The sequence below is a fragment of the Haliotis asinina genome, chromosome 5, assembly GCF_037392515.1.
Source record: "Haliotis asinina isolate JCU_RB_2024 chromosome 5, JCU_Hal_asi_v2, whole genome shotgun sequence".
Classification (NCBI taxonomy): Eukaryota; Metazoa; Mollusca; class Gastropoda; order Lepetellida; family Haliotidae; genus Haliotis; species Haliotis asinina.
The window spans coordinates 44,836,374-44,849,770 of NC_090284.1; the positions used below are offsets into that span (position 1 = coordinate 44,836,374).

The 13,397-nt window shown below is 37.2% G+C and overlaps 1 protein-coding gene across 13 annotated transcripts in view; it reads left to right on the plus strand.

The window, feature by feature from the left end:
* LOC137284579 (sorbin and SH3 domain-containing protein 1-like) overlaps positions 1 to 12,874 on the plus strand; it is a 171,532-nt gene extending 158,658 nt beyond the window's left edge. For 12 of the 13 annotated variants that reach the window (XM_067816432.1, XM_067816435.1, XM_067816436.1 and 9 more), the window contains 9 exons: positions 434 to 706; positions 2,695 to 2,795; positions 4,571 to 4,656; positions 5,076 to 5,240; positions 6,285 to 6,510; positions 6,700 to 6,874; positions 8,696 to 9,047; positions 9,304 to 9,470; positions 9,829 to 12,874. In XM_067816432.1, coding sequence (XP_067672533.1) covers positions 434 to 706; positions 2,695 to 2,795; positions 4,571 to 4,656; positions 5,076 to 5,240; positions 6,285 to 6,510; positions 6,700 to 6,874; positions 8,696 to 9,047; positions 9,304 to 9,470; positions 9,829 to 9,830 — 1,547 coding nt within the window. In that variant the 3' untranslated portion in view covers positions 9,831 to 12,874. The remainder of the gene's footprint in view (positions 1 to 433; positions 707 to 2,694; positions 2,796 to 4,570; positions 4,657 to 5,075; positions 5,241 to 6,284; positions 6,511 to 6,699; positions 6,875 to 8,695; positions 9,048 to 9,303; positions 9,471 to 9,828) is intronic. The other variant, XM_067816442.1, reaches the window with a different exon arrangement.
* The last annotated feature ends 523 nt before the right edge of the window (positions 12,875 to 13,397 follow it).

Genomic DNA, 13,397 nt, shown 5'->3' on the forward strand with positions numbered 1-13,397 from the left:
TCATATATTTTGTCAAATCTTTGTCAACTGCTTATCACAATGTTCTTCAGGGCAGGAAAAACACAACCCACAATATTTCATCCATACATTTTGTATTTTCTGTCTCCTTTGGAATGAACAAGCATTTGCTGATCAGTTCTATGGTTTATGCTTGTCAGTGTTTAATTTCAAACCTTGTATTTCACCAGCAGCTTACCTTTTATGAACCACGCTGTATCCATGCACACTGATTACTTTTCATTAGTTGTATTCAAAGAGCAACAGATATTCTAAACAAAATATACAAATCTATTCTACCATATATATGATATTATGCACATAAGAAATATTTATGTCCTTCTCAGTCACATTTTGCTTTTTTAAATCCTGTTGGCATGCTCACCTCCCCTGTGTTGACATTCTCTTTCTTTTCCTTCCTCTGCATGCATTTTAGAAAAAACCGAGCCATCCGAACCCAACGAGTCGTTTACTTCTCGTAGTCACGAGAATAATCAGCTTTCGCCCAATGATCATCTGCAGCCCAGTGAATCGACCAATCAGAGCTTTAAACCTAACACGCCCTCAAATGTCCCAAGTCCCCCGGCAAGAAATAACAAATCGTCTATTATCCCCAAAGTCAAGCTGCGAACTCCTCGCAGCAACTTATCGGCTGTTGAACAGCTTGGACTAAAAAGTCCGCCCTCAACAAAAGTGAATCAGAATGGAGGTATACACTATATGTATCTCAGATATTATCTAGAAAAACTTTAATCGCTGCTCTAGTTTGCTTTGGTCAAGCTGAACCAATAACTCCAACAAGAGCTAACATAACATTCTCTACAAGCTTTTTGTGTGCTCATTGATTTGCTAATGCTGCTTTGCTAACACTTAATTGTATTGGCCAAAGATCTGTATGTGGTTTTGTAATCATAGTAATGATAAATATCCACAGCTTAAGGTTAATGTGTTTGCATGTAATGAGAAGTAGATGCTTCAACTAATAAGAATAATGAAGGTATTGAGGGGCTTAATGGTATTGCAAGTTTCATGTATGTTATCAAAGACATTTTAACACTTTACGTAATCAGTCTTCCTACTGACAACTTAAAGGATTCATCATAATTGGTGTTTATGTGGGAAATATCAACCAAGTCTCAGTTGATCGTTATTTGCTGAGCCTTTGGAGAGGTAAATACCTATTAATTGAATAAGGTTGATATATTCCATATTGAGAAATACTTGTGATGAATTCTGTGCATCATTTCATATTACGGTTTTAATTTTTTGAAATAACTACACCTAAAATTAACATCAGTAGCTTGTTGAAATATTACTTGTGTCTTGTGTATAGTTACATATTTTCCATTGCCTTGGCGACCTGTTCACTCCTTTTTTGGCACATTCATTACTTGAGAAATGAAGTTCTTCAGGTTATTGAGAAAGCATACTTGAACAGAGTTTTGCCAAATAATTGAAACATTAATGAGTCTGTATCTTTGGTGAAATTTCATTGATATTTGACCTTTTGAATTAAACATTCTTTTGGAGAAAAAAGTTCCCATGCCAGTTATCAAATATATACACTTGCATCAAATCGGTATGGCGTACATGTACTATGTCATAAGCTTATGTCACAGGTATATTATTGGATTAAATGATAAATCTAAATTCAAACTCTTAGATAATGTGTGATCTGTTGTAGCATCAAATGATGTGCTGAGGTTTAAATTCACATGCATGAACTGGTAACTAACACTTCACAAGTGGACAGATTAACCCAAATCATTTATTTAAGAATTCATTATTTTATATGTCAGTTACTGGGTTAAATGACACAGTAAAATTTGTTTAAATAATGTTTCCAAAATGGTACATATTAATTTTTTTCACAAAAGATAATGTGCATTTTTAAAATTTTAATGTTTCTATTTTTGGATAGCGTTTTGGAAGCTGTTAATGTTTGCTGAATGTTACCTTGACTTCTGAAACACAAAAACCTTAAAGGACCCTGTGATTTCGAAATACTTGGTATTTATCAAAATCCAAAATCCAATATTTATAATGTCTGTAAGGGCAGAAAAAGAGAAAGGAGGTAAATACATTAAACCATCTCTTTGCAGTGTAACTTACGTTATGACAACAATGCAAGAACACAAGGGCATCCTTTGTAGTAGCAGTTAACAATCTCACATTGTATCATCAGCTCCATGTCGTGCTCCCTCACATAGGCACCTCTTAGTGTCAGTAGCACCAGCAGTGTACATCATTCAGGACATAGCCCACATGAACCAGTCGTAAAACTTTTTTGGTCAATCTTAACTATCCTTCAAATTAGAGTAGATATAGATCTGGCTTGGAGCCAGGCCAGTATATTCATTCTAAAGGTATTTGGCTAATGTTTTTAATTCTTTATTTAGTTCAGAGAACTTGTCCCACGATGAAGAAGTATCTAAATATATCCCAGTGCTTTTGCAACATGCAGCTTTGTTTTCGCTTCTTTCTCACAATTTTCCTTCCGTCATTTGTTCTCTTGCTTTATACCATCAATTATGATTTCTTGTAAATTAAAAATTAATTTTCGCTTCAGTACTAAGTTTGAGTAATATAACAATTTTGAAAATTTTCGCTGTTATTTGTTCATTGTGTTTGATTTGAAAGTTTACTTGGACACAAGCGTCATGTTTTTCATCTTTTTTTTTCAATCATTTCTTCTAGCTTTCCGTCACCAGACGATTGATGTCAAAAGGGCACAGCCCGTCTCGGAGAAGGACAGAAGGAGACGGCAAGAAGACGAGGCTTACCGCAAGAGGAGACTGGTATGGCATTCTTCCTACCTTTCTTAGGCCAGGAAAAAGACATTTTCTTACCTGAACTGAATGTTTTAATGACTCCTCTTCTGGTATGCTTGCCTTTTTCCTCAGTTGAAAGTGGAATTTTAAAATTATTTAATCAAACTTAGTGGCATAGAAGAGCAAGAAAATGTAAATCTTTTGGTAAGGTCTGAACAGTCATAACATGCACAGAACTATTATTTTCAGTTCTGGTTTAAACAAAGTGAACAATTGCAAAAAAGCCCAGAAAAACCCAAAATTTGATTTTTGATCCTAATATAATATAATATTAAATGTGGATTATTTTTTACCATAACGGATAATTAATTAAAAGAGTCTCATATTGATAATTCCCAAAAATTCTTAATAAATCAGCTTGCATCAGCAATAATATCCCTTACTGGTTGTTGTGCTACTTAATATTAACCACCACTTACCATGCACACCCAAGCAGCTGTATGCTCTGTAGCCATCCACTGATCCATGGTATAGGAGGGGTTAAGTCACCAGCAGTGGGTGGTCTGCCCCATGATGTAAGGTTAGGTGATGGTGAATGTGCATCCATCAGGGTTAGACACTGCAGGCAGCCTCCACATGTGGAACACCGGACATGCACCACACTGCGTTACAGTGGTGCATGTTTACTTTCATTCTTGGGAGCACCTGCTGTAGAGAGGTAGCCGACAGCAGTAAGTGAAACACATTTAATCTTATTATAGGTGCTACTTACACTTATCAGAATAATCCTTAATGGTCATTGAATCACAACTGCTTTGCATTCAACTGTATATTTCATCTCGCTTATGTTCAGGTATGCATGATGTACTGGGGAAAGCCAGTATTTTGAAATTGTTTACTTTTTGATGACTTGCATATAACTTGGTGTTATCAAAGAAAGATAAAACTGGTCACTTAGTGCAGTGATTACAAGCTGTCACTCAAGTAATCAGCAGCTGAAAGCCAATGTCCTGATTGTTGGGGAAACCTACTTACAAACTCAGCTCAGTCCTGACAGAGATTGTAATACTTTTCAACATGAACATTAATACATGTTATGTACTGAATGAGTTGGGGAGCAGGAAGTGAATGTTTTGGGAGATACTTTGTTGTCGCGAAGACAAACTCATAGAAAATTGCCAAATATAGCCATTGATCCATAGCTTTATTTGGTTCCGTATTTATTATATGTTACACACAGTTTGTAAAGTCTTTGGGCAAACTGTGCCAAAGTGTACCTGGTTTCGCTTTGAAAATGTTCTGGTTCCAGAATGTAATTACGACTCTGAATGGAGTTGAGAGACATGTTCTAAATGTAACATCAGGGTAAACTGTTACAGTGATCTAGATCATGAAACTGATTCAGTGTAAGACTATAAACTGTCTGAGAAAGTTCCTGTTTGAGGATTTGAATAGTGGTAAAAGTGCCAAGGTTGATTCCCCATGTGGGTACAATGTGTGAAACCCAATTCTTCTGTCCCCTGCAGAAACACTGAAAGACTATTGAAATTAGCAATGAAAATCTTGCACTAACACTCATTCCTGTTTGATAATGTTTAGAACATGCATATAAAAGTCAATGTATTTCTTGTTTGATAACACTGTTATATCCTGAGTGTGACGGAGGCAGCTGCGTGATAACCAAGAGATAGAGAGACAGCAAGAATGTAGTGGGAGATACGATGTCATATCCCATACATCCATGCTGCTTGCACCCCCAGTGCATTCATGATGTAGCACAAAGTATCCATGTTGTGTTACAGGAGCAGCTGTATGACGAGGAGAGACAGAGGAAGATACGACAAGAAGCTGCTGATATGGAAGCCAGGAAGCATTCAGATTTCTTCACGTGAGACACTTTTTGTATTTCTTGTGTATTGACAAACTGCTTACTAAAACTTTTTATAAAGTGACAAGTCATCTACAAACCTATCATATAGTCATTCACTGTATAGAAATATGACAATCAACTTAACATTTTAACTTTTCAGTCTAGACATTGTGTGCCGATTAAGGGTTGAAACATGTACATATTGTAGGGTATTACCATGTTGCTGTATTGTATTGTCAGGTATGATCTGTACAGACGTTGTTTCAATATAAGCAGTCAGTGTATACATGGAATGCCATTTATTGTGAATGTATACACATGGCAATGAGGTGTCTGATTCTGTCCCCATATTGCATCAAAATATCATTCTGCAGGGTTTGTAGATTATTTTATCTCAGATTAAAACCTCTGTCATTCTAACTGTATGTTGTCCACAGCCCTAGTCAGAAGTCCCCCATCCCTCTAGATCGCTACAGTGAAGAATCGCTAGGGGGTGGTCCTACTACGATCCCCTCCCCCAGTGTTCCACCTGAGAGGAGGCGAGGCTTCCAGATACAGGGCAAGGGCAAGGTGCTCTACAACTTCACAGCCCAGAACCCAAGGTCAGTTACCGTCTTCAGTACATATATCATTGTTAGTGACCAAAAACTTAAGATTGTGGGCTGGTACTGTGAGGGCTTATTTCTGTGTTCCTTTGTCTGTTGGTGATAGGAGCCTGGTGACAGTGAGCATAATCAACACAGCCAATAATCACTGCATGTTTTCTTGATTGCCCAATTTTAAGGGCTGGTACATTGAGGGCTTCATTTTAACGATGTTCATTTATCAGTTTTGTCATTATTGATGAACAAATCAAAAAAATAATTGCAACCTGATGATAGAATCCTTGGATCTGATAACAAAGTCAGTAATCACAGCATGTTTTCTTGTGTTTATGCATGTTGTCACTTCAAATGACCTTTGTCACATCATACTCAGTGCATCATATATATTTAAAAACATGATGGCCAGGTATTAAGCTAAATTGAATGTGTGTTTGCATACTATGTATTTGTGTATTAATTATGTACATCATTATCCCATTGACCCTTTGGTCATGTGTGGTAAAGTCTCCATGTGTGAGATCTTATGGTGTTAGAGTTAAGGTCTTTTGGTTGTAAAATGTTCCACTTCAGAGTAGCACAGAGAAGAAAAACCAACAACACTTGGTTACTTAGTGATGTGTTCCTGTTTCTCTAGAATCTGTCCGAAGGAAAGTAATTTGGTGGGAGGTGTTGGGTTGCTTCTCTAATCCAGGGGAGATAACTCATTTAGACATCATTGAGATTTTCATTGATTTTCATATCCTGCACCTTGGTAGTTATTCCAGTAATGTTTCACACTCTAATCTGATGAAGAAGTAATAGTGGACAAAAAGGAATATTTTGAATGGAAAAGCATGACACATTCTGTGGAGATCTCTATGGCAGTAATATAAACAAATGAGAACAATATGGATGAGTGAATGTTCATTATAGTGTCACATAGTGCTTCAGTGAAACATTGGTGGTTAAAGTGAAGAATAATGAACACATAATACAGTCGGCTAGTGTTGGTCTACAAACATCACATTGTCCTGAAAACAATGTGTTTCTTTTATTTTTCAGAGAGCTGTCTTTGCGGAAAGGTGATACCGTGTACCTTATCCGCCAGATTGACAAAAACTGGTTGGAAGGGGAGAGACATGGGAGGGTTGGAATCTTTCCCATAAGCTATGTGGAGGTCATGACATCTATCGAGGCTGCCAAGATGGCTGCCATGCAGGCAGAAGGTCAAGGACAGGCCAAATACAACTTCACAGCCCATACCTCAGTGGAATTGTCTCTGCGCAAGGTCCAGTTTTCACTTTCTTTTTATGATACATTATGAATTAGTTATGCTTTGAATTTACAAAGAAACTCTTTCACTGCTGAAACATCATTTTTATGGATGTTTTAATAAGCTTGTTATTTACAATTTTTATTTTGTTTATCTATTGTTTCTTATTTGGACATATTAAATATGCTGAAATTAAAATTACAGGGAGAATTTGTGGTCCTGCTACGAAGAATTGACGAGAATTGGTATGAAGGAAAGATTGGAACTCGTCAAGGGATCTTCCCTGTGTCGTATGTGGACATAATTCGTGAGCCATCAACTCCCATGGTGACTCCTGCTCCCTCCGTGATCACCACCCCCATGACAGGTACACGTCGAGGTCAGCTATTGGTTACTTATAGCATGCACTTCTCTCCGAGTGAGTGCAGTCCTGTTCCCTTGTTGACTGTGTGCCTACAGTAGATGTTGTGGTCTGTGTGCAACACTGTACATCATGGATGTTGACAATGCTGCTCCAGCTGCTGGAGTCAGTGCATGGCAGGACATGCGGCAGATATATCAGTGAGATTGGATGGGTTGAAGGGGAAATATTACAGACAGATATATCACTGAGAGTGAGACAGCTGTATGGGAAATATTACAGATTGATACATAGGGCAAAGTTCTGGGTAAATTTCATTCAGAATTTATGAAGAGATGATAAATATGTGAGATTTCATCTGGGGTTAGTTATTTATTTATTTATTTATTTATTTATTTATTTATTTATTTATTTATTTATTTATTTAGAGAAGTTTCAAGGTAATTCCATCATGGAGATGAAATGCATTCCTTTCATGGGTACAAGGCTTAGGAAAACATGCTATTTTGTGTATAATAAGCAGTTTTGAAACGACATGACATTTCCTTCAGGTTGATAACCAGCAGACAACAAACAAGCTTAATGCAAATGTATATTTGTAAAAATATGTCTAACATACACAGCGTATACCTTTATACATCCCAAGTTTTAGTAGCAGTAAGCCTCACATGAAGAGCCCTTTGAGGTTAAGTCAAAGAGGATAGAACTTTTTCCTGAGGGGTGGTTGGGTAGCCTAATGTCATTTAGTGACATTAAACGAAATGTCCACTCATCATGCTGAAGACCAGGGTTCGATTCCCCACATGATGGCCATTTCTTGTGCTCCCCGTCATGACATTTCTAAAAGTGGCACGAAATCACTGACTCTTTTTCCTGTCTTTCTTATCTCCCCTGAATCATGGCCATCACTGTCCATGTAGCTATTCATTAGGGGTATTTGTGTTGTGGGCGATAACAAGCCATGTTGTGATTATATAGTTGTACATTCATGTTATTGTTGCTTTTGTGTAGCTGTCATTCTGCCAGTTATCATTAATGCTTCATACAAATAATTCATACAAATCTTATTCATGTAATACTGCTTATTCGTGTTACCTACAAAAATATAGTTCACCATCCATGGCTTTTGTTATATTAATACTATTGTTGTCCCTTGTTATCATACCCAGTTTTAATAATACTGAATCATTTCAAGACACATTTATACATTTGTAGTGCATAACTATGTTGAAAAAGTAGTATATTCAGCATTGTCATTGAACAGTGCAGTCACCTTGTAGGATGCCATGAATGTATGGCTTCAAGCAGCTGAGTATGAGACCATGTTGTTTAGGCTCATGTCACTCTGACTTATACCCGTGAAGGTCCCGGGGTAGAATAGGCCTTCAGCAACCCATGCTTGCCATAAAAGGTGACTATGCTTGTCGTAAGAGGCGACTAATGAGATCGGGTGGTCAGACTAGCTGACTTGGTTGACACATGTCATCGGTTCCCCATTGCGCAGCTCGATGCTCATGTTGTTGATCACTGGATTGTCTGGTCCAAACTCGATTATTTACAGACAGTCGCCATATAGCTGGAATATTGCTAAGTGCAATGTAAAACTAAACTCACTCACTTACTCTGACTTAATGCTTTCATGAACCTGGAAAAGCAAATGACCATGAAAAACAATGAAACTTCTTTCTAAGAAGTGAAAACTGTTGTTTTTCATACCATTGTCTTTCTTTACCTGAGTTACACCCTTAATAATTATGCTGAGTATGTTTTTCTAAATATAAACACTGAAATCATGGATGTGGAATTATGAATTATTCATTATGTATTGTTTTCTATCAGGTACCCCTGAGATGCTGTCTCCTGTGAGTTACGACGCTGCACCAACACCACCCCCTCAGCCATCCCCAAGTGCATTTGCCCAGCGCTCCCCCACCCTATCATACGGGTATCGCCAACCCAGCCCAGGAGGGCCCCGATCTCAGTCCAGTCAACTCTCACCAATGCTTGACCAGGATTTCCGGTCATTGCCTCGCAGCGTCCAGCAAAGTCCTACGATTGGTCGGAAGCAGGTGTCGCCATCTAGCACCATCCCTCGATATGGAGCACCATCGCAATCTGATCGTAATCCACTCAGTAATCATGACTTCACAATCAAGAGCAAAGTGTCTGATGATGACCTGGCCATTAAAAGGTAAGATAGTGTAGTTGTTAAGAGAGACACTTTCTGATTTAATTTGATTCTGAATGTCTCACTTATCTAATGTTAGAATCACTTGTTTAGATAAAACATTAGGTTTTCGTCTATATGTTTTGTTGTCAAATAGAAATCCTTTTCTTTACTTGAATACCCAATTGTAACCATTCAGAATTTGTATATAAAGAGAGAAATGGTCTTTGCCCCTTGTCACTTTCCACTTCACAATTCTCCATTATAATATCATTTTCAGGTACCGTGCTCTATATGCATACCGGCCTCAGAATGAGGATGAATTAGAACTGAATGAAGGTGATGAGGTTTATGTAAGTGAAAAATGTGATGACGGCTGGTACGTGGGCACATCAACCAGGACAGGACAGTTCGGTACTTTCCCTGGCAATTATGTACAGCAAATATGTAAGTACTTCTCCACACTGTATACCATTATCACATACAGTCTCAATTTTACACCAATAGATATCTACAGAATACTAAATATGTGCAGAATTTCATCTATTTTAGGAGGCCAGGGAGGTCTCTTTTTTAGTTTCAGAACAATAATCCAACAATTCATAGCTGTTCGTAAAAGTAACAGTTATAAAAAAAGATTTCATGACGGTTTTGGTAATTTGGTGCATAAACAAAAAAGGAAGAAAGCCTTCCAAAAATTTGTATGTATACATTCTTCTCATGCTGCTAATGGTATTTCATTACTGATATCTATTATTCAACATGGTTAGAAATTTATATATTTTGTTTCTGTATCACATTTCAGGAATAATGGCCTCTGGAGCGCCTGCTGTACAATCACATCGAATCATCGTCAGTATCATCATCGTCCATGACAGCTTGTCACTGCAGCAGCATAGCTACATGTATATATATCCTGCATCTGTCTGTCTGTGAGTGCTGTGGCGATATGTGTGGTATAGTGTGCATAGTGATGCCAAACTGGAAATACAAGCAATGTATTGCTTACGCTTGCTGTGGTCAAGAAGGGAGATATGGCCTCGAGGAGGACAGACTTGATAGTGCTAGCAAAATGTAACATTCTTGTTTTAAAGCCGTCAGTGAACAAACAGGATATTGAGGAAAAGACTATCTGTTTTGTCTACAATCATATCATACAAAATACTCAAGGAAAAAGATCTGTTTCATGGCATGGAGCATTTCCTGTGAGAGTTATCTCCCCTTGAATATGGATCGTGAATCTCCCAGTCCAGCAAGGATGGATGTACCAGTTTGGAACAAGACGGAGGACAAAGTGCTTGTATTAAAGTGTAACAAGAAAGAGTGTTATAGTCCACAGATCTGTAAGCCTCCACTGCAGGACCCACAGAGGCTATGGACAGTGATTGAAGACATATTGATACAGAAAATGACAAGTGTACTATAGATATGGAAAGGATCTGTGCAAGATTTAGCTGAAAGCATTGGGTGGTTGCCTCCCCCAGTGATCCCTCTGTGATACTGTAGATGAGGAATGTACATATATAATGTCAGTCTCACAGTGTCAGTAATAGTTACAAAACAAGCACCTGTCCCTACTAAGCACACAAGCTTTGGTCCATCTACGCATACAGCCCTAAACAGAGTGCACTGGAACTTTGACCGGTTGTTTGAACATTCTCTCTGACTCTGGTCAGCATTTTAGTGTGCACTGTGTTAATTGCTGATGGGCTTGTAGATTCTGCATTCACCAGTGTTGTATGAATATAACCCATGCTATTATACTGTCGGTTATTTCTAAAGGATACATTCAAACCTATTGTCATTATAACCTGAATTTGAGAACTATGCAAAGCCACAAAGGTTTTGGAATTTTCTCTTTTGAATATTCATTTTAATGTTGCAAGAGTTTTATATGATGGTCCTCTGCAGAATAAAGTTTTTAAATGTGCCTTTCATAAAAAGGGCAGATTATCCTTGCATAATTTTGCATGTCGAAAAATTGTTAACATGGTTACCATACTTTGTGTTGTGAGTTATTGTGTTGTGCTTTTTATGATTAGAACCAGTTTGTGTCCGTGATGGCTTATGATGATTAATATACATAGAAGATAATTAATTTATGTATGTATGATTTTTGAAAGGAACGAAGTCAAAAATTAGGCTATAGGTACTTGTTGAGTTGTTGTTATTTGTGAATTTGAGACAAAGTTTATTGATTATATTTATTATTAACTTGATATACTACTAAAGATTGAAAATATTTGCTGACTAAACTGTGTTTATGTGAATTTATAAAACGTATGAATATTGTCCACAACTGGAAAATGTTCATGCTCATAATTAATGAAGTCATTATCATAAATTTAGATGCAGATTATAGTTATTCTATGAAATATGATGCTTTTGTTTATGGTGAACGAATTAGGTTTGGCAGAATTGATTTTCAAACATGGTGCTAGCTCTTGTGAATACAGACGTTTTAATATGTGTTCATATTTATTTATAATCATTCAATGACCCGACCCGGAGGCTAACCTCTGCAGGTTTTGTTTGTTTTATTTCTGTGGTTACAGCAAAAACCTTCAGGGTGAGGATACTGAATAAACATTATGGTTTTAGGGTACTTTACTTATCTGTAAATTCTAAATCCAGTATATACACATTTTATCTTTAAAATGTAAATTTAAGAAAAGGTTTTTATAACAGGGTGTACCTATTAATTGTAACAGCATATGTATTCACTAATAACAATTCTAATTCCACCAGCCAATCCCTGAAGATGTTTGCAGTATGTTGTAAGGAATTTGAGTACTCTAGAGTTGTATAGTTAGATTGTATTGTAGAACCCTGTACTCTGTTTCTAAGTTTTATTTGACCCTTAGTGTGTTTAAGTATTCATATATAGGGAAAACTGTATCTGCTGGAATTCACATTGCTAGATGTCTTCCATAAAACAGGATCTGAAGACTGAAAGGAAAGAAGAATTTGTGTTTAGATGTTTTCTCAAAGTTAGTATATTTCATTTCCAAAACGTCCATATTCAAGCAATTTGATTTAATAAATTGTCAATGTGCCTTTAAAATCTGGTATTGGTTCAAACCAAGATGCAACATTGTTTACTTTTATGATTCTGCTTTCAGTCTAGTAGTTAACATTGAATCGGATTAGACCTCAACAGTTTTGGATGGACATTTAAACTTTTCCATGATCTAGTGGTGTGATCCTGTTTATATAGTGATAGTGTATGTCCCTACAATAACTCATCTATGCATTCTACAGGTTGAACGCCCCTACCGCCCAGCCTTCCCATCAAAGGACACATGCCTAGCCAGTGTTCTGCTAGGTGTCTCCATAGCGTCCTTGTTATCTCTGTTGCAGCCAGTGTGCCACTGAACAACATGTACTGCAACAAATATTTTGCATTTTATTTTCAGTTGAGATTGCAACAGTTTTCTCATGACTATAGCATACATTAGCCAGATTTTGATTCCACAGAAATAGCAACAATTATTCCCAGTATATATTTCACTGATTTACTGAAACTCCATAGATCGGTCAGAGGATATACATTTCTCTAGGCATTATCATGTTATCCCACATTTTCCATTTTCCTGCAATCAACATTAACAGTTCCAGCTTAACCTGCAAACTCGGAATCCAAAGTTTAGCATTGCTCTGATCATTTAAATATTTTTTATCTTTGGTTGTTTGTTGTGCCCTTATTTCCCTGTTACCCTGGCAACCATTAATAACTCCTCTCAGTTGTGACCTGTTATGAGTTTTAGACAATATCTAGGGTATTTTGTTTGGTTATCACTCATTTTACATATGTTGGTGCATGAGAAATTAAAGTGTTGCTAGAAGGTGAACATGTGTTTGTTATTTATTACCAGAGAACTGACCCTGAATCAGGATGAGTGAGTGAGTGAATCTAGGTTTACATCGCTTTTATTCCAGCAATATAATGGCAAGGGGACACCAGAATCAGGCTTCACATACTGTACCCACATGGGGAACTTGTGTTTTTGGTGTGACAGGCCACTGGGCCACTGGGCACTTTATCAGGAGCACAATGTCCTTCTTCCGCTAGTTAAATATTCATCTTGCTTAAACAATGAAATATACCTAACAACACTGAAGCTGAAGCATACAACGTAATGGATGACAACTTCTTTACTGCAAAGAGTGGTGCTTTGACTTGCACTGAAACTTTTACTGACTACAACCAAGTGATGAGAAATTTATATAAACATAGTATGTCATGACAAACAGCAGATAAACATTAACAACATCATGTTATTGCACAACTAGAGGCACACAAGAGGATGAGGCCAGTTGAACCAAGTTCAAGAACCAACTTCGAGAATGCAGATCAGACAATTAAGCTTAAGA